At 45.9% G+C, this 22,085-nt stretch overlaps 1 protein-coding gene across 1 annotated transcript in view; it reads right to left on the minus strand.

Annotated features, from left to right (window-relative positions):
• CCDC33 (coiled-coil domain containing 33) overlaps nucleotides 1–22,085 on the minus strand; it is a 199,409-nt gene that overhangs the window by 62,648 nt on the left and 114,676 nt on the right. Inside the window, exon 13 of the mRNA XM_019477767.2 lies at nucleotides 10,151–10,276. Within this exon, the coding sequence (XP_019333312.1) occupies nucleotides 10,151–10,276 (126 nt within the window). The remainder of the gene's footprint in view (nucleotides 1–10,150; nucleotides 10,277–22,085) is intronic.

A 22,085-nucleotide genomic window follows, 5' to 3' on the forward strand; every position in this document is an offset into this window, starting at 1 on the left:
TTAGTTCAATGTGGGATTTGACTCTGGCATTCTCCTCGCAGATCTGCATGGGCTCATTAGCTGATGAAGAGGACCAAAATGGCAGAGGGAAATGATGAACAAGACTGACTAACCAATGGTAAAACATGACGTGTACATTGGTGTAATTAGCCCTTACACTGTTTTACAAAAGGAGTAGACACATGAAGTGCAGCCCTATACCCGTGTACCTTACTTGTATCTAGTGTAGAACTACGTAGTTATATGCGTTGTCTGCCCATGGTACATCCCAGAATAACTGTTTGCTATAGGCAAATAGGCTGTTACCCACGCTCCTGCCACCTAGTGAAGGCCATGATGACAGTTGTCTATTGTCTACAGATACTCTGAGATTCGGTGTGGTGTTATTCACCCTGGGCGCATCTACACGAGATATTTACTGTGGAGTTGCCTATTTGGTTCCACAGTAAGATCTCAGTGTCTACACATGTGGCCCTATTAGGCTGCAGTAAATTAAGAAACGCTACCATAGGTTAGCACTTGTTAACACAAATGCACTGTGACACATATGCAGAGGCTGACAAGGCTGGCTGGGGCACAAGGCTGCTTCAGGGTGGGGGCTGCCTGCTGGCTAGCCCCACACTATGCCCCAGCCAGCCCCTCCACAGCATGTTGAGCTGGGTCAGAGCAACCTTGGGCTGGCAGGCTGGCCCCCTGGGCCCCCTGCCAGCTGCGGTTGCTCTGACCTGGCTCAATGTGCTCTAGTCCCACCCGCACATATAAACGTGGCACTTGGGAGCAATAAACACCGGCACAATATACTATCATAGAAAATTAGGGTTAGAAGGGACTTCAGGAGGTCATCTAGTCCAAGCAGGACCATCTCCAGCTAGGGCTTTGTTGAGCTGGGCCTTAACAACCTCCAAGGATGGAGGTGCCACCACCTCTCTAAGTATGCTCTGGAGTTTATTGCATTGCATTAAGTGCATGTGTAGATGCGCCCATGGACATACAAAAACATTTTAAGCTACACTGCTATGAACCTGTTGTTTGTCTAGGCCCTCTCAGTTTCCTTCTGTAAACAGATTTGAGATCCTTAGATAGAAGGGGCTGTCCTTGGGGAAGGGCATGATCTGCTGCCTGATGATAGTCTTTCTATGACTGCAATGAACTTTGGGTTCAGGCCTACATCTAGTTGAACATGGGAGCTGCTGCCAGTCAGGACTTTGGCTGGCTCTGAGTGTGGAGGCCCTGTGGCTACAATAGGGGAACACCGTAGGTCATAAAAGGACTGCAGTACGGGAATTTGTTCAGTTGCATCCCTGTCACCATGCAGGACAATACAATTAACACCCTCACTTTGGCCTGTACCTTTGCTCTTGCTCCCTCCTGCTGCCCCACTGGGACTTGGACTTTGCCTGCTCTACCATTCTTCCTCCCTTCACATCCTTCTCCACTTTGAAACAGCCTCTTTTCCCATCCTAGAGCAGTTTTAGCCTCAGCTATGACAGCTGAACACCTAGGAAGCCTGGTGGGAGAGCCTATTCTCACTAGATCTCAAGCCCAACCTAAGAGATGTAGAGAAGCATCTACTATTGCCCTGAACTCTGATCCCTCTTCCCGCTAGCAACACATCTGGTGCTGGAATGATCAGTGAAATGCACTTACATCGACTTAGTTAGGGCAGCAATATCCACCTACTGAGTCATTGTGTTTTTTATTATGTATTTCTATTAGGTTATGTATACAACGGTGATAGCTGTAACAAAAGGTGAAAGCCATAAAGCTGAATAGAATGGCAGGAATAGAAATGGCTTGAAGAAAAATAGGTCTTTCCAATCCTTTTTCTTTTTTTTTTCTTTTTTTAAATTGTCAGCTTTGTTCCTGCTTTCCACGAGAATTGCAAGTGGGAAGGGAAAGAAAAAATGAATGTTTTAAAGTCTGAATTCAGTCAGCTGATAATTTAGGAGTTTTGAAAGAGTGCAGGGAAGTAGATTTACATAGCAATTTATGTCATCAGGAAATCTGCACACATCTATGTAGTAACACAACATGTATATGTGTGCACAATGTGCGGGACAGGTGCACAAACCCACACAAAATCAATGCCTAAATTGTACTAGGCACACCAACATCATACACACACACAAGCACACACAGTATATAACACACACATGCACAAACTAATAGGAGACACCAAAATGGCATGTATACTGAAGCAACACACATACAAACTGTACTGGGCATACACACAAACACAAGACACAAGCTGTCTACTAAGCACACATTCTGTAGTCGATATGCATACTGTTATGGCACACAGACACTACAGGAGACAGAGGCAGAGGCTCAATGGTGACCACATACACACATCGAGATGCATGCATACACACCAATATCATCATGTTCTTCTCCCCCCACCCACCCCTTTCATCTTTTGCCTTTCAGCTCTTCCTTCCTTAGCCAGATCTGGAGAGTAGTGCATGTGTGTAATTAGCATGATTGTGGACACAGGCAAGGAAATTCAGATCAAGCCATCTGCATACACAATGACTCTATTTGCAATTGTGATATTTGCACACATGGATTTGTAAACCTATCCTTAAGTGATTTTATGATCCCCTGCTTTGCATACATCTAGTGCATTTAAATACAACCTTGTAAACTGTTTCTTCCCCCCAACCCTCAGCTACTTAATAACCATGGTTGAAATTTAATGACGTTATTTTTTTAAACCAGATGGAGAGAGTATGCGAAGCATTACTACAGCAAGGGGTGGTTTTATTCATCCAGTGGCACAATTTATCAATACAAAAGGTTGGAGGGGGAAAGCAGCCTGAGATTTTATGGAGCTGAAAGGTATGTGCGGTAAGGTGCCTTGGGGTCTAAAGCATAATGCAGCAGTAATGGGAAAGAATTTACTAAATGGATTTGGGATTGAACAATTAGATCAAATCTGGACATCTACACATTGTCAGACCAGGTTTTTAGACAGGTTCTTTTCCCATTTAGGCACCTGAAAGTGGTTCATTTTTTCCAAAGCCCTCACTCCCCGACAGCTCCTGCTGTGACACACTTCTGGCCAGTGTCTTTCTATGACCAAAATGCTAAATCCATTAGCAAATGTGGCCACTAACACACACTCATCCAGCAGCTGGCTGTGCTGGTGGCGACCCCAGGAGCAGAGGTTTGCAGAGATGTTCAGTAGATGTATTGCATGATGTTGTCCTGTGAGCCACTTCCGCTCTCAGTACCCATCACTTTGATCACTTTTCTCCTCATTTACCATCACCCAACTGACCTCCAGCTTCAGTCACTGTCACTCAGCCCATCCCTTCATCATGTGCTGTAACTCAAGTTCTCTTCAGTCCCACTTCCCATCACCCACAGTACCTCCTACTTGGTCCTGCAAGCTGCTTCACTGGATGCTGTGATGGACTTCCAAAAGGCCTTCAGCAGTGTCCCACAGAAGAAGTTACTAAAGAAGCTAAACAGTCCTGAGGACCCCAGATGAGGGGTAAAGTATTATCATGGTGCAAAACCTGACAATCAAACACAAAGCAAAGGAAAGGCAGAAAGTTAACAGTGGGAGCCTTGTGATATCATACCGGTTCACATGTTATTATTGTATTTAATTATTTGAAAAGGAGGGTGAAGTAGTAACATTTGCACATGGCTCTGAGGGCTTCAGAGAGATCTAAACAGTGCAGATGACTGGGCAATATGCTGGAAAATGAAACCTGAAGTTAACAAATTCAAATTAATGCACATTGGAAAGGAAAGTTTAGTCTTCTCATACACCTTACTGTGGTGCAACAGTTCAGGAGAAGCACCTGGCCATCAAGATAGGCAGGTCAAAGAAGTCTTTTGCTCGTGGCATAGCTGTAGTCAATAAAAAGCTTCCATGATATTGGGAGGAAGATGGAACGGGAAAGATAGTAATGGTATCAATATTAGAAAGCCATTGTTTGAATGAGTGGTGTGGCCTCACTTAGAATATGGTGTGCATCTCTCATCAGCTCATCTCCAAAAGGCTATTGTACACCTTGATGGGTTCACAGAGAAATGCTATGAGAATGGCTGAGGGTCTGGAAACACTGTTGGATGAAAATGAAAAGTTTGGGACTGTTACCTGACAAAGGAGAGAGGATGTGAAAGAAGCTAGTAAAATTCAGAGTGATGCCACGAAAACCAGGGACTTTGGTTCTTTCTGGTTTGTAAGACAAGAGCAAGGGAACAAGCTGTGAGAACTAGAGGGTGGGAAATACAAAACCAATCAAAGGAAAAACTTTTTCATGCGAAGTGTGATCAGATTGTGGAACTCACTGCAACAGGAGGGCACTGAGGCCAAGCAAATGACTGGGATTCAAAAAGAGATCAGATGCTTAGGTGAATAATAAGGCTATAAAGAACTCGTGTTTGAAGGCATATTCAGTCTCAGGTTTGGGGTTTAAACCAGTCTTGAGCTACTGGAGATCAGGATGAGACCTTATATGGGGATAGATGATTTCACCTCTCATGCCTTCCTCTGGAATATCCACAGTCGGAGATGGAATTCTCTTGGATGAGAGCTCTCTGATCTGATCCTGTTTGAAAAGTCCTGTCTTTTTATATTTTAACAAATAAGACTTGTACAGAGGAGCTTTTTCCTCTCCAGGTTTCGCTTCAGCTGCTGATTCAAAAGGCACCAGGCTGTCTGCTTATGTTTTCCTCTGCCACTCAAACCTCCCCAGCAAACACTGAGAAATGTTTTTCAAAGGTCTAGATCTGTGATGTCTTTTCCTTGTTTTCTGGGGGGCCCTGTGGGTTTGACCCAGTTTCTTTCATTCTGACTAGAGGATGTTTGGCTTCACACTTCACAGCAGAACGGTAAATATTAGAGGAAGGGCAAGTGCCTGAACTGAATATACGTGTGAACAAACCTACATATTGATATTTCACTGTGCTGTGCCAGTGAATAGAAAAATCCAAGAGTCAACTAAATATAGCTGGGCAGATCTACATGTGTGCTTTAATGGGAGTTGACCTATTTTATTGCACATCAAAGTGTCACTGAAAACTGTGCTATTTAGTTAATGCACATTAAAATAAGCTATATGCATTAAACGTCACTAAAAACTGTAGACAGGCTAATGCACATTTTCCTTGTACCTTACAATGTAGATACTCCCACTGATGCCTAATGGCCCAGTAGTCTCATGCTAAAAAGAGTCATTAATATGTTCTTCTCATGCTAAGGTTTAATATTTCCTTTCTCTCACCCATTGTATAGCTAGGTTACCAGGGCCTTGGGGTAGGGAATCTCTCTCTCTCTATGCATGTGTGCAGCACTTTGCATAATGGGGCCTTGTTCTCAGTGAGGGCAAGCTCTGCTGAGTTTGCAAGTGTGAGGTCAACCCAGCTGTCACTAGCCTCCTACCCCTTGCCTTTCTCCAATGTTTTTGGAAATCAGCTGACCTTCAGCACAAGTCCACCAGTGGCAATCCCACAATTCCCTGTTCCTGACGTTGACCTCTTCCATATCCCTTCCCCTTTTCACTGCTCATGAGCCCAGAAGAAGAGACAGGTAAGGAGTCCACAGGCCAATTCCTTCCCAAGCAAACCTGGGAGATATCTTAGTGCCTCACTTGAGAGATAAGAAGCACAGCTCATACAGCTTTGGTATAGGTTAAAATGTACAAAGTAAGTGGAGAAGTATGGCTCAGGAAGGCCAACCCTAACTACCACTGTAAACCTGTTCCTATGTACCACAGAGCAGTGGTACTGGTAGATTGATAGAGCCAATTTGAATTGGTTGGGAGAGGCTTCTTGAGTCTTGTTGTCTTTGGGACGACACAAGGACTCAGTCTCACATCTAGTAGCAGGAGTCAAGAAAGAGATTGGCCATACTGGTAGGTAGTAAGAGCATCCAGAGTGATCACAATTAAGAGTGAAGCCATTTTTCGAAGGACTAGAGAAGCTCTTGACTCAGACCTTCAACTCATCTCTATCTATTACAGCAGGCGTGGGTCAGTTCATCCCACATGTCCTGCTGTGAGGTCTTAAAACTTCCCATGAACTGGCTGGTCCTGGCTGTTGCTGGGGTCAGGCTAAAAGGATCTGGGGCTGAACCAAGTCCGGTGGTGCCTGTGATCCAGGAGTGTCACAGAAAATTGTGCTTAGTTCGCATCACCAACAACTTCATGACAGAAAGTGTTTAACACCTCGTCATACAAAAAACTAGAACTCTTGGTTCCAAAATGATACCTTTTATTAGACCAACTGGAAAATGGCAATAAAATTGTCCTTTTCTGCAAGCTTTTGGGAATCAAAGTCCCTTCATCAGGCTCTGGGAAAAGTGTAGATGGTACAAGATGGTAAAAAGTCCCCATAGGTCGGAAATACACTTCATTTTTGCACAGAGGGAGCTGAAGATGGAAGTCTGTCCCTCTGGGTCCATGAGAGTGTCTTTGTGAGCTGTGTTGAGTAGCTCTTTGATGTGTTGATCAGGTAGAAACTCCTTCCCTGGAGGTGTCAGATGGTAGGTAGGGAGGCAAAAAAACTTCCCAGAGGGACAGACTTCCATCTTCAGCTCCCTCTGTGCAAAAATGAAGTTTATTTCCGACCTATGGGGACTTTTTACCATCTTGTACCATCTACACTTTTCCCAGAGCCTGACGAAGGGACTTTGATTCCCAAAAGCTTGCAGAAAAGGACAATTTTATTGCCATTTTCCAGTTGGTCTAATAAAAGGTATCATTTTGGAACCAAGAGTTCTAGTTTTTTGCATGTCTTTTTGTCTCAGACCAACACAGCTACCAAGTACACCCTTTAACACCTCGTAGCTCAGATCCCAGGCTAAGCCGCCTACCCACAGGAACTCTGTATTAGTGATGCACAGTGTAAAAATGCCCAAACTAATGGTAAATAAAGAGCTGAGGTCCTTGTTTTCTTCCCTGCAGGGAAGGCCTTGTTAGCAAGCTACAGCTCCTGACAACTCACCCAGACACTTCAACATTTAAGCAGAGTTTAGCTCCATGGATTATTGATGGGCTGGAGAATATTTAAAAACCAGGCCCAGTGGAGGGCTCTGTGAGGCCATTTTACCCCCTGTAACTCACCTCATTTATTGAGCTGCAGAGCTCTTTGTCCAACAGGCTTGTTGTGCAGTGGAGGAGGTGATGGCATATGCCCTAGGTAGGGCCGAATTAGGGGCATAACATGGATAGAGTTTTATACCTACACCAGGGTTATTTAAGGGCTCTAAACTTGCCTGTGGGCTTCTGGCACTCAAGGCAATCAGTGCGATCACTCTCTACGACCTGCCCCACAACCAAGCTGATGGGGCGGGGGCTTGGCACTGCCCAAAGGATGGGTGCTGCACAAGCGGTGGCATGCGAGATGAAGCAACCAGTCACCACAGCTCCAAAGCACCATCAGCATAAATCCTTGTCCCAGATCCAGGGGACAGTGAATAAATTATTGCAAGTGATGATTACTTCATAATCTCTGGGTCACCCACCCTGCCTCCCAGCCACCACTCTGGCAGTCAATGGCATGTGTTGTGCTATTCTCAGCCCCTTGAGACTTCCATGTTGGACTGCACGCTCAGCCCCACTCCTGCAGATAGGCAGAGCTATCACCCCTACCTTTGTGTATTGTTCAGCATTGCACCCAGTCCCCAGCCATAGTCATTGCTTCTGCTACACCTGCTCCTATGGTGGGAGAAAACAATGATCCTAACCCACCATATTTAGGAGCTGGAGTGCTCTGCAGATTGCCTATAGATCATGTTTCTCCTGATGCTGAAAGGCAGCCACCTCTTGGGAGGAACATGGTAACTTTTTAGGTCTGTCAGGACAGGCATTTAGGATGGAAAGTGAAGAAGAGCAGAGCACACCGTTGAATCAGCATCAAAGGTTTGGACCCATGAGGGGATGTTGCCAGGACGTTAACAGTCTAGCTCTTATGAAAAGTGCTTAGAGATTTTTGGTGACCCAAGAGCTCAGGACTTTGGTTTTACATCTTATAATAGGCTTCTACCCTCTCTTTGTTACCTCTGCTTGTTGCCCATCATCTTCGACCATAAGTTCCCTGGGGATCTTCTCATTGTTGATTTTGTATAGCAGCGGAAGTGCTGACCTCCTGGTGGTACCATAACACAAATGATAACTACTGATCGCCAGCTGGGCTGGCATTCATGTTCCTTCTGACTCTAGGCAAGCTCACCCAAATCTTGTATTTTTCATGGTCCTTCTTCCTCATACGGGCTGGTACAATACCTGTTGATGTACTGCCTTGCCCCCACCAATCCCATGTATTGCAGATGCCAACCCATGGGGGAAGACTGGACGGGAACCTCTTGATTGCTGAGGTGTAACTGGTTGGCCAAGGAGTGAAATAAACTGGATTTCCTTTTTCTCTCTCCATGGAAGGACCGCACAGTTTTAGCAGTGCCCTCATCACCGGAGAGAACGCCAGCCCAAGGAGCGAACTTGCATCTCTCGGTCCTCGTTGTTTACTACAACACAAGCTACTGAGAGTATCCTTCTTCCACCCAATCCCCTTGGACACCAGGAGAAACTTTATCCTTGAGTCTCAGAACCACAAGGATCCGAGATCTTCCTATCATGGACTCCATCGCTGCTGGACTTGAGTTCCCCTCTGTATTTAACATATTTATACTTCCAAAACCCGCTTGAGGGAGGACAGTGGTATTATCCTCACTGTACAGAAGGTAAACTGAGGAACGGAGAGGCTAAGTGGTTTGCCCAAGGTCACACAAGATTATGGTAAAATAAAGCTTCAGTGCCCAGTCATGGCTGGAGCTTCACCCTTTGCCAGAGCTTTCATGTTACGACGACATCAAGTGCCCAGGATTTCACTGGGTTCCATCTGCACCCAACCAACTAGGCACATTGTACTTTCTGGATGACTCCCTCCCCCTCTTTCCTGTGCCTTGTCTCTCCATGGTGGCACCTGGGCCATTCTGCTCCTACACAGGCTGGCACATGGAAGCCAGGAACACTCTGGTAGCCGGGCATCCTATTCCCATACATCTTATGGGTTCCCAGAGCAACTCCCTGATTCATCCTGGGCTAGATCTGGGAAAAATCACACATATCTAATGGCTCCAAGTGGATCAAACCTGATGAAGAGGAAACGTTTGTCCCTCCAAAGAATGCAAACTTCCCAGTTGGCTCAGACCCAAGGCCCATTTTATGTAGTATTCTGCCTCTGGTGGTGACCAGCACTAAGAGCCAAGAAACATCATAACTAACCATTATGGCCCAGAAAGGAAGGTCCTTCAGCTAGAGAACAAAGCAAACAAGACCCTGCTCAGTGGAAAACACTGAGATTCAAAGTCACAGGTACAGGGTGCTACAGAGGAAGAAGCACTATTCTCCAATGGATGTAGCACATGGTATTTGGAGCCCAGAGACCAGTGGTCTACTCCCAAGTCTGCTATTGCATGGCCAAGGGTCAAGTGCCAGCATCTCAGGGCATTTTTACACATGTTCCGGAAGGTATGGGGGTGGTGCTTTCATTAGCAAGCCACACTAATTAAAAGCCCCTGAGCATCACATGTATCAGCATCCCCCATGCACAAAAATGGCAGCAGGGCGCTCTGAATTAAAGCTTGTAGAACGAACTTTAGTTCAAAGTGCTCTGCTGCCATTTTTCAGCATGGTGACACCAATACACGTGACACTAGATTCTGCTGGAGCGCATTAATTTCTGCACTCCAGCAGACTTGATTAATTGAATCTTCTCCAATGTTTTGGATTTCCAGCACATTGGAGCCAGATCCCTGCATGTGTATAGGAGCCCTCAGGTTTCCCTACCTCCAGATTAGGGATAAGGCTATTTCTCCGCCTTTTTAAAATGCCGTGAGATCCCATGAAAAGGGGGATTATGTCAGTGCAAACTATAGCTACTTGTGCTTTCACTGGTGTGGAAGTCATTTATACTTTAGACAGAAAAAGGAAAGGGGGGGCAATTAACTTCCAACTGGATCTCTAGGGAAGAGAAATCTGTCATTTTATGATCTCCTTAGTGGGCCAGAAGTTCAGACCTCTCTGCATCCAAACTCAAACCATATCTGAGAAGACCTTTTTGGCCAATAAAACACCAGTGCAATGTCTTTGGTATCCAGATTCCTGTGCAGTAACCAGTAGAGAGAAATTCCTACCTCTTCCAGTTGCATCAGGGAAGCTTGCGTCCAGGGCTCCTTGATGTTCCCAAGCTTCTCCAAGACTGAGGAATTCAGGCTAGGAAGGGTGCTGGTATTGGATGGAGTTAAAAATACATCTGGTCTCTGCAAAGAAAAACAATTCAACTTAGATGGACAAAGCCTGAGATCTTGGATGTATGCAATGCCTTGGAGCTGACTAAACCTACAGGGTTAGATTCTGAATGACCCTGGTCTACACCATATCTGTTTCCTAGAATTGAAGACCTGAGCACCTGATTTTCCATTTGACAAAAGCTCCTAGCTCCCTGCAGCAGTAAGTGAACAATTCTGTACTTAACTTATATGTTCCAGTACTGTGATGGGCACCCAGCAGTGATAATTGTACACATAAATCAGACATGGGATCATAAAAATTAGGCTGTGGAAAGTCTGCTCTTCTTTGTCTTTCCAAGTTGAAAATTGCAGACACCATGGACCTGATTTCAGAGGTGCAGCAATGGCAAGCCCAGCAGGAATCAATGAGAAGTGGCTTGGAAAATCAGGCCTGATGAGGGCTAGACAACAAGAGAGGAGGGAGGGCTCCTGGGGTGACCAAGGCACAAGACAGCAAAACTTGGGAAGATTTGGGTCTAAATCATGGCTCTGATAGACTTGCACTTCACCTCTGTAGTCATCATTTCCGATTGGTACAATGAGGATAATGCTGTAACAATTGTGCTATATTATGGCAGGGTTGCAGCCCCCTAAGACTCTGAATTCAAAGCAGAGTCATTCTATATATATCTGAAACCTTCTTTCTCACCAGATCTGTCCCTGGACTTGTTCAACATCCTGCCCCACCACTTTGATCACAGTATACTTGTGTTACTTTTTCATCCCATCAACCTTGTTGTGGATAGAGTGGTGGGAAAGGGAACCAGCTTCTATTCTGTCCGTTCCATTGTGAGACCGATAGTTTTCGACTATATGAGAGAGAAGTCTGGGCAGAAAGCAACCCTTTGGATGATTGTCACTGTATACTCAATCTAAGAGAAGGAGCAGGAGGGCTGAATTTGTGTGTGAAATGTGGCTCCCATCCCTGAAACACCTTCTCAACAAAGGAGGCTCAGGCAAGTAGGTAGGCATGGTATTGGGAGAAAACCATGGGAATTGGTGATGTGGGAATGAAGTCTAGCTTATATTCAGTGGAGGGACAGCCTCTGTACACACACAGCCCTCTTTACCTGCAATATCTAAGCACCTCACAGTCTTGAATGGATCCTCCCATTACCCCTGTGAGCTACATACCACTAACCCCATTCCAGAGATGGAGAACTGAGGCACAGAAAGTTACTTGCCTGTGACTACAATGCAACAGGAAATTGAACCTAGGCCTGCAAAGTCATAAGTTATGCCACTAACTATGGGACCATCCTCCCAGACAATGAGATAAAAGGTTTTTGAGGAGAATGAAGGAGAAAAACCAGGATTTTCCCTTTCTTTTGTATGCTTAGGACTTCCCTCTTCAGACTGGCTGGTAGAGGGAACATCAGGTACCATAGTAGTCTCTGCAGGGAGTTCTGTGGTGGCTCGTCATGAAGGACTCATTTCATTCAACCACTCTGAAGTATCACACTGGTCCCTAATTATCAGGAATTTGTCGGGAGTGGATGGGTTCTAGTGGTGATGGCAGGGGGTTGGGACCAACACTTCTGACTCAGTTTCACATTGGCTTTATGACTGCAGGTAAGTCACCTGACATGGTTGCACCTTAGGTTTGCCATCTGTCCAGTGCGGATAGCAATACTACCCTGAGATGCCAGGCAAGGGATGGTGTATTTCATATCAGGCAAGGGTTTTGCTATCCTTCAAAGTGGGGTGGCACAGAAGGGCAGGGAAGAGTAGCAGGATGCTGATGCCCTATCTGTGGTCTGGATCTAAAGCCTTTAGGAGCAAATGAGAAACTTCTGCTTATCTTCTGCGAGGGATGCATTAAGCCCCAAGAGCCCGGGTTTTCAAAGTGTTTCCTAGGCACTTGTTCAATAATGCTCAACCACCCTTTGCCACCCATTCCCATGGGCACTCCTGGTACAACAGCCTTTGAGACAGGATCGACATGGCTCAGATTGCTGGAGCCAGGCCAACTGCTCACTCAGCAAGCAGCACCAAGGCCTGAGTCAGATGCTAATTTGGGGCAGTAATGTGATTTTTCTTTCCTTTGTTTCCAGCTCCTCAGCTCTGCCTTCCCCTCCCTGACCAGCCTGGGTTTTATAGACTGCTATCTAATCTGATTAGCCAGGGAAGTTGGATATAATGAAATAAACTGTGGTGTCCACAGAGTCCTTGCTGGAGCCTTGGAAGAGGAGTCATGGTTAGGACAGTCTGTTTCTGTGAACGGGCTTAGGGGCACAGTTGTGATCTGCAGCATATACCCAACTAATTACAACCTCCATGCTCTCTGCCTAGCTAAACTAGTCCTTCCCAAGGACTAGTTTACCTGAGGACTCTGCTCTTTATGGCCTTCAGGGACCCTGCTTGCTGCAGCAAACAGTTCCTCCCATGCCCCTGGCTCTTCAAGATTACAGGCTGAAGGGTTGCTGAGTGTGACCATAACTTATTTTGCTATCTTAGACCTTGAGGGTCAGAACAGTTTCACTGGAATAAACAGCAGCCATGGCTGCTAATGGTGTCTAAAAGCAGGGGCTTCCTCATAAGGCATCACATTCATAGCTCCTGCAGGCCAAACCCCTTGCCCATAGCAGAGGCCTCCTGTGCCTGTCCATCCCCTCTTCACCAGGACTATTTCACCCTCTTTTACTGACGGCCTCTCCTTACCAGGCCCTTCAGTCTCCTTCCTGCCGGGGGATCTGTGTGCCCTCTCTCTGCTATGAGCCAATGTGCAATCCAGAGCTATCCACACATCTCCCTTCCCCCTGCCTTCTATCTGGGAGACAAGTCAGTCAGCCTCTGTCACCCATCTATTGGGAAGGGAGGCAGAGCTGAGATAGGAGTGTTGTTACATTGGTGCTGATCTATAGACAATTACAGATTAGCTTGGAAGCTGTAGTGTTGCTAAACTGGTGCCAGAGGCTCCCTATTGGCCTCTCATTTTCTCCCAATATTATCCCAAATCAGTGAGGCTCTGGACAAGGACACCAAGACATTCTGGGACATTTTGGAATTGTCTGGATGTGGCGCTCATGTCACCATGTGCCATGCAGAAGACAAAGACCACCATGCTGACTGGAAGGCTGTGGACCAGGTTGGCCACTGAGTAGCAGTGCTGGTACACAGGGGCCACAAGTACCTCTGAGCATTCAATCCTGTGGCTTCCTCAGCAATTCAGACCATTGACAATGGCAGGTTCCCCCTCACCAAGACTAGAGGCCTAAATCCTATCCAGCTGTTGTTCACATCCCTAAGGGCTTGTGCTAATGAGAGTCAAAGATATATGGATAACCCTCTTTCACCTTTGGGGTCACTCCTTTGCTGATACAGGACTGATTTCAGGGCTCAGTCCTCTGGTTGATATCAGCAGCCTTCACTAGAGGCCCAATAATATGGGAAAAAGGCAGAGAGCTCTTAAATGAGGAAGGAGAGACTGTCAGGAGGGAAAGACTGAAGCAGGCAACTCTTTGCTCCAATAATCTTGTCCCAAAGAGGCATCATTGCCCGTGTGCTCTTTATTGGGCGTGCACCTTGCAGATGGTCTCCTCATTTAGCTCGGCCCAAGTCATCAGGTGCCTTTAACTCTCCAAATTGCCATCCGTGATGGGAAGTGGCGAAATGGCCCTTGCTCCATCCTGTTCCGTGACTGTGGCCGGCATTGCCTTGTTAGCGCCATAATGAGGAGCCGTCTCCGAAGGCAACAAAGCGAGGCACGTCTGCAGCCTTTGGCCTGAGTGCCTTTTCTTCCTCTATTCCCTGAAGCTGTCGCTGCCAGCAGGGGAGGAGGGGGACGACATACAGAACAAGGAACTTTCCAAGCTGCTCTGAAGGCGCCCTTGCGACCGTACCAATGGCTGCCTCATTAACGCCATCAGATGCTGTCCTCTGCGCTGGTGCATTTCATTAAGCTGAGGGCCTTGACCTCCTCTGGCATCAAAGAAAGGAGGCAGTGTACTGCCAAGTGGAAATGCCTCCCCAACCCCAATCCCTCCACCCACCCTCCCCGGGGGATGGGATCATGCAAAATGCAACAGTTTATCATGTTCCTTTGCAATTACAAGGGCCCAGCAGATACAGCTGCTATCCACTGTGCTGAAATTACCATGAATCCCATCTCTTTGCCTGCCATCTTCACTGGACGGAGATAAAGAGCGTTTGCTAGCAGAAGTGCACATGTTCTTAATTCAATTAGCTCTTCCCTGAATGCTCCCCAGGGAATCGCAGGCGGAAGCTGACAAATTCTCTTTAACAAAGACATTCATTTTTTTCCCCCCTTCTCTCTCTGTCTCTTTGCTCTGCTCTATCCCACTCATTAGCCATCTAACAAAGCGAGTCCAGCCAAATTCGTTCCCATTCAGCAGCAATTCTATCGCTCTTATGTAATTTCCACTGCGATAACTGCATTGGTGTGTTTGGGAGGAGGGGGGGCGGTGTCTAGCACAGCAGCACTGGGATTATGGCAGGTGGAAATCTGAGAGAAGAATGAGGGAGCCCCTGAATCTGTCCCATTCATTCACCGGCATTTCATTTCCTTTGACAATATTTACTCAGTTAATCTCCCTCACTCTGAACACAGATGGATAAAAAAAACCCCAAGTCAAGCACTGATACTACAGATAGACAGACATCGGTTTTCATTCTCAGAGCAGTCCAGGGGAGGTGGGCATGTATCTGTCATTACAATCAAAGAGTGAAAACCTTAGATTTGTCAAGGGCAAAGGGAGTTTTGCTGCTGACTTCACTGAGGTCAGGATTTCACTCAGCATAAATCCTCTCCACTTGTTTGATTAAACTACCCAGAGAGACTTCTTGGCCTACAGAAACAAATACAAACTGAAAAAAGATGTTACCCTTCCTGTAAGAGGCTTTTCTTTGCCAGATTTTGTATCTTCTGATTAATTAATACTGTCACCCTCCTGCACAGCATTTTGATGCTTGTCACTCAAAAGGAGTTACAGAAGGTGGCTGTTAAATTTGGCTTTGAGATGAAGATATGCATATATCTGATCAGCCCAGAGCCCTTGATATTTGAAAAATCGTGAGACTTGGTTAAAAGGTGTATACTTGGTAAGGCAGGATAAAAACAATGGCGAGATTTTTTCCCTGCCAATTTCTAATTCAAAGAAGGTTCATTTCTTGGATTGTTTTGGAGTAAATCTTCAGCTAGCATAAACTGTCACAGCACAATGGCTCAGTGACAGTTTACATCAGTAGAAGATCTGCCTTTATGTTTTTTTAAATGGCATAAATTAAGGATATCCAGGCAATGAGGCATCCAGCCTGTTGACTTTAATTATCCTGGAAAAAGAAAATAATATTTCTTCCTCCCCCCTGCTTCTAGTTGTATCACTGTAGAACGGCAAGATCACTATTATTTACTCACTGCAGTACAGTAGCACTACTGAATAAATACTACAGCCCCCACAACTGAGATCACAGCCTTCCTAGAGGGTTAATATGAGACACGCAGTAAGAAAGGATGAACTTGTACTCTAAATAGACAGACTGATAAAAGGCGGGGAAAGTGGAATCAACATTATGTAGGCCTGTTCGGAGAACTGCAAAAAGACAGACGTTGTGTCAGAAATGTTCAGTGTTTGTCTAATTCTTCTCCCATTCAAGTCAGTGATAAAACTCCCACTTTTATGCACTGGAATAGCAGTGGGCCAACAGCGAGTGCCTTGAAAAATATCATCTTAAGTGAGTTACCCCAGGTCACAGAGGGAGTCTGTGTCAGAGGCAGGAAATGATTCAACTGAATACAATCAGCATAAGACCACCGTCTTGCATCCAGACAGTCATTTCAAAATAAAACGCAAATCGGGTGCTGGATTAGTGAATAAATTCATTACAAAGCAAACAAAATGCTTTGTCTATGCTCATTGGCATATTTTCCTTAATAAGTTGTATCACAACAGTAAGGATATTGATATTTTCAATGTGCTTTTCTTTTCCAAAAGCCATGTGGATCATTTCTTAAGGGTGTCAGGAACTGAACTAATGCTGGTTCAATCAATCCTGAACCAAAGCACTGTACTGTGCAAATAGGGTTGAACAGGATCCAGCTTCAGTGCCTAAATAGCTAAGCACCACTTACTGGTATATACTTAATAAATGGAATAGGATCTGGCTTTCAGCCTCTTAGTTCCTTGTCCCTAAAATGGGAATAGTATCAGGAGGATTGTGTGGATAAATGCATTCATATTTGAGAGCTACTCCAAAGCAACATTAGCAGGGCTCATACAAGTCATGAACCACTTCACTCAGAGACTGTACTGGGGTTAAGGTGACTGAGAAAATTTCTGACAGGACAGTTTCCCAACAGAAAATACTGATTTAACTATATTAAAAGATGTTTTTGGAACATATGAATTTAACTGAATTTTTCCATGAGAAATTACCAAGTTTTGTTTTGATAAGGTCAAAGTGTATCATTTTTGACAGTGCCTTTTTGATCATTGAACTGAACTAAATGTAAAGAAACATTCAAAGATCTCTCTTTTGTTTTGCCCTGATTTAGGAAGAAATCAAACGTCAGACTTTCCTTCAGGACTGAAATTTTGTTTCCTGAGCACCTGAAATACTTAGAAAACCCTGGTACTTTGTGGAAATGAGGTAAGAGTCTTCTTTTTGAACACAATCACCTCTTGAAATTACTATTCCTGTATTCAAACCCTGAGGTGGGCTAGTCTGCCACCACAATGTACACATATTCAAGCAATATATAAAGGCGGTTATATCTTGGCCTGTTGTAAGACAGCATAGAAGCGCTGAAGTCAGTAGAGCTACACTAATTTATGCCAGCAGAATGCCAGACCCCCGGTATTTTGTCGAATGCAGATGTTCCTGATTGAACAAGCTTGCTGAGCTGTAAATTTATAGCTTTCCACATAAAACTGTTCTGAAGAGGCAAGACATAAAGAGGAAGATTTGCTTGGTGAATCTCTTCTCTCCTGCCATTTGGCTTGAGAGAGTCATTAAATAGTGGCTAGATGCTATTAGTTCAGAGTGGGGAAGGGGAGAGAGACAGTGCTGAGGAGTGGAAGGGAGGGACTCATGAAACTAGCTATCTGACCCCACCATCAGGTCTTTTAAGGGGGCAAATAAAAGATGTTCCATTTCTTACAATAGCCCAAGCTTGTATTTTGGTGTGTGTGTCAGTCTGAAGGGAGCTATGCAACTTCACAGTTTCATAGATGTTAGGGGCTGGAAGGGACCTTACAGATCACCCAGTCCAACCCCCCTGAACTTCTCTGTTATAAGAGGGTCTGAAGACAAACTTATTAGCGTTACTTTGTCCCAGCTCATGTCACAGAGATAAGGAAGTGAGAGAACCAATACTCAAGCCTTAACTTCATCATCTGCTAGCTGCAGCTCTGGGTAATTAGCTCAGTGCAGTTACACCAGCAGTAAAGAGCAGTCAGGATCTGCTCTACTATAGACAGGACTTAGGTGACTGGCACACCAAGGAGGAAAAGCATCTTCCCCAGTGCCAGGGCAGGAGGGTGGTGCACAGGGAAATGGTCAGACGGTCTCTGAGTGAAGTGGTTCATGACTTATATGAGCCCTGCTAATGTTGCTTTGGAGTACCTCTCAAATATGAATGCATTTATCCACACAGTCCTCCTGATACTATTCCCATTTTAGGGACAAGGAACTAAGAGGCTGAAAGCCAGATCCTATTCCATTTATTAAGTGTATACCAGTAAGTGGTGCTTAGATATTTAAGAACTGAAGCTGAATCCTGTTCAACCCTATTTGAGTCCCTGAAAAGCCAATAAGACAAACACCGAGCGGGTCCTTCTCCTCTTCTCTGCTTAGCATCGCATTTAGATGCCTCACAAGATCAGAGTAGGAAAGAAGGCCTGGAAAGGACCTCATGAGGTCATCTAGTCCAACCCTCTGCTAGAGGCAGGATCATCCCTCACCAAACCATCCCAGCCAAGGGTTTGTCCAGCCAGCTCTTGAAAATTGCCAGGGATGGAGATTCCACAACTTCTCTGTGTAGCTTGTTCCAATGCCTGACCACCTTCCTCAAAGTCAGAAAAGTCTTCCTAATCTCAATCCTAGATTTTGTCAGCTGCAATTTGAGGCCATTGCTCCTGGTCCTGTCCCCTACAGCTGCAGATAAAAGCCCATCTCCATCCTCCCTATACTCACCCTTTAGGTATTGCAGACTGCTATCAAATCCCCCACCCGTCTTCTCCTGTCCAAACTGAATAACCCTAATTCTTCCAGCCTTTCCTCCTAAGTCATGCTCCCCAGGCCTCTAGCTATTTTTGTCATTCTCCACTAGACTCTTTCCCATCTGCCCACAGCCTTCTTGAAGTGTGGGGCCCAAAACTGGACACAGTACTCCAGGTGAGGCCTCGCCAGTGCTGAACAAAGCATAAGAAGGTAGAATAGGAGTTATTCCAAAGTGACATGCCTGAAGTTAGGTGGAAAATCTGTGTACAGCAGGAAACTGAATCCCAGTCCTTTAAGTCCCGTGCTAAGCACTGGTCCATTGGTTGCAGGAAGAAACTTGTGAAACTTGTCTGTAAACTTATGGGAAAAGTGAGTGTGATTTGTTATGAATGGTTGGGCAGGGGCTTCACTGTTATGAGAGGAAGGATCCCTGGAGAAGGGGAAGTTACTTGGTGCCATTATTTGTTGTTAATTTGGATGAGTTACTCTAATGCACTGTTTTTGTCTCCTGAGGGGATGGGGAGACACTGAATACTAGGAAGTGCTGGCCCTGGATTCCAGTAGAGGAATGACCTCTTGTCATCAAGTGTCTCTTTGTGGCAGCTGTACTCTGAGAGGCAAGCTGATAGCCAGAAGGGGCTAGATCTGAGAAGCAAAATCAGGGAAGAATCAAAGAGGTTTCCTAACTGAGTCAGAAGATGAACAGAAGCTTATTCTCTATTACACTGCACACATGAATCAGCTTTGATGTCATGCACACTGGCTGGGACATCAGCCCCAACAAGGAGGGCAAGAGAAGGACCCATGCAAAAAAAGACTGTGCACACTAGTGCGATTTCAGTGAGCTAGTGCTTGTGGCTTAGGGAAGTCCACCCAGCTGAGTGCTAGCATATGTGGGCAGACAGGCTTCTTTGGGTAGATGTGATATTTTTTATTAGACCAGCTGAGTAGTTAGAAAAAAGGTCTTTGCAAGTTTTCGAGCACAAGTACCCATCTTCAGGTATAGGGAGTCTCTATTGTTCTAAGATCTGCAGGGAATGAAAGAAGCTCAAAGTGTGACAGGATGTCAGGGAGGATGTAAATAGGTGGAAATTAGGCAAACAAAGGGTAGAGAAGGGAAGGGGGAGAGAAATGAGGGGGAAATCATGGCAAAGGTAAGTAAGGAAGGAGATGGAGTGCTATGGAAGGCTGGGGAGATAGTAAAAGGAGTGGAACTGAAGTCTGAGGGTCATGCCTATACTGGTGATGGCTCCAAAAAGTAAGGCCTTGTCCACACAGAAAAGTTGCACTAGTTGAATTGAAATGGATTTAGAAGTGGTTACAGTTAAACCATGTTTGTGTGCTTTTGTTTTAGTTTAGGAGAGGCTTGTTTCAGGTTAGCTTAATCCAGGAGTGCTCAATGCCCCGTGCCGTTCATCTGGCCTGTGGGACCAAAGGGTAGAACACCCCTGATTTAAGCTAAACTGGAAAAAAAAACCTCAGACTGGTATTGGAGTGTCCATACACCGGTTTGCACTGGTTTAGATATACTGGTATATTAGAACAGATTGGTAGAGACAGGGGCAACTTTCTCTGTGGACAAGGTCTCAGTGTGGAACTGGTGGCTGGGGGTGAACAGCAAAACCACAACATGTAACCCTGGCCTCTCAGCAGTTCCATTACTTACAGCTGTGCTTGCTCTGCCTGATTATTTGTAAAGAAGCAAGAAGCGAAAGGAAGAGTAAAGTAGAAGGCAGAGGCAGAGAGTAGGGAGGGATGGGCTTTTCCTGAGGTTAACTTATTAAGAGTTTGAGAGAAAATGTTCAAATCTGACCATGGGGTTTCATTCACCTCTAACAGTAAAGGCTCAGGGATGGGCAGATGGCTCTTCTCTATCCAGTGGGTTATATACTGCTTCCCATTCCATGCATGTCTAAATGGTCTCCCAATCAATGGCCATAGCAAAGTCCCTTGTAAAGTTCACATCGCCTATGGTGCTACTTTCTTTTGCCAGTCAAAACTCTGCTTCCTGCTTGGGTTGGGGAATAAATGTTTATAACACACACCTATCACCACAGCAGTTGAGTTTCTTTTGAAAGATAACACCCCACACCAAAGTCATTCCTGATGGGGCTCTACAGGGCCTAATGCCCCCTGACAGAACCATATAACATGACACAATAAATTCTTGCCTATCGCTGTCAGTCATCTCACTATATGTTATTTCCTTTCCCTGGCTCCCACCTTGCAAGGGAGCTGATAGCACTTAAGCACTTTTAAAAGGGAAGTAGGGCTTTATAGGATCGGGCCCTATACCTGGTAAGTCTGAAACCACAGGCAGCAGAAGGCCGGAGCTAACGGGCCTTAGGCCTTCCCAAACTTTTTGCGGTGGCTGGTGACAGCAGCAGCATCACGGTGCCACTGTCCCACAGCACTTGATGCCACTCAGCATGCAGCTACTCCTCTGCTGCTGTGTATAGCACCAATGTGCACTGGCCTACGGGAGGGAAGGGCGGGGGTCAGGTGGGGCTCAGCCCCCCCCAAATATTTCCCCCCACTGCTTATGTGAAAACCCAGGCCCATCAGGTTCTGATCAGCTCCTGGGAGGCACATCCCTGCTCTTTTGGGGGGGGGGGGGGGGGGAAGGAAAGAGAGCTGAAAGCATGATCATAGCCTAACTGATCAGTGCAATCAGCCTTTCCATCCTAGGACAGCAAAGAGATAGGCCACAATACCACACTGAGCTCCCAGTGCCAGAGAAATGCAAATTGGCTGATGTCTGCTATTGTCTCCAGCATGTCAGCACTGAGAGAAGCAGGCTCTCGCTGGAGACAGCTGCCTGTGCAGCTAGATGGGGAATCTTGAGTGCTAACACAGTTGCCTTTCAGCTTCAGTGGGCTTGGTTCTGTTATACCAATAAGGGAATCAGAGAGAGACGGCCTGAGTTTCCTCGTCCCTCTGGGACATTTGTCAACATGAGGAAGCCACCAGGCAGACTGGCACAGTATAGCACGAGAAACACACGTGAGCTGCCATAGCAGAGTCTGCTGGGAAAGGAAGGCAGCAGCGTCATGCTGAAATAGCAAGGGATGAGGCGCAGGTCAGAATGAGAGTGCATTGGCATAGCTCAGGACAGGGACGGACTGGTAGGACTGGGTTTGGATGCAGGGGAAGGGTTTTGGATTAGAATAGCGGGGGGATTGCAGGTTGGAACTGAAGCCTAGCTGCGTGGGGACCCAGATGTGCAGGGGGAGCTGTAGGTCAGAATAGGAGCTCCTCAGAAGAGCTGGGCTGGACAGGAATGGACTAGTGGACTAGCAGGCAGGGCTGCAGGGCTGGACTGAGTTTTATGGGGAACACGAAACCAGAAACCGGGCAGAGTAGCTCGGTGCCTGTTCCCTGTCAACGCTCAGCGCCTCACTTGTAGCAGCACTATTATTATCATTTTTCCATTCCATTTAACTCTTTGGCTGCTGGCACCCTCTGCTCCCCCAACCAAGTTGGCAGCTCAGGTGCATGCTCACAGCTTCTGAAGGGTTAACAGAGAAAAGAAATCAAAGCTGAGATTGCCTGAACCTGCCAAGAGGTTCCAACATCTCCCCACCCTCCTCCCTTCCCC

The sequence above is a fragment of the Alligator mississippiensis genome, chromosome 11, assembly GCF_030867095.1.
Source record: "Alligator mississippiensis isolate rAllMis1 chromosome 11, rAllMis1, whole genome shotgun sequence".
NCBI lineage: Eukaryota > Metazoa > Chordata > Crocodylia > Alligatoridae > Alligator > Alligator mississippiensis.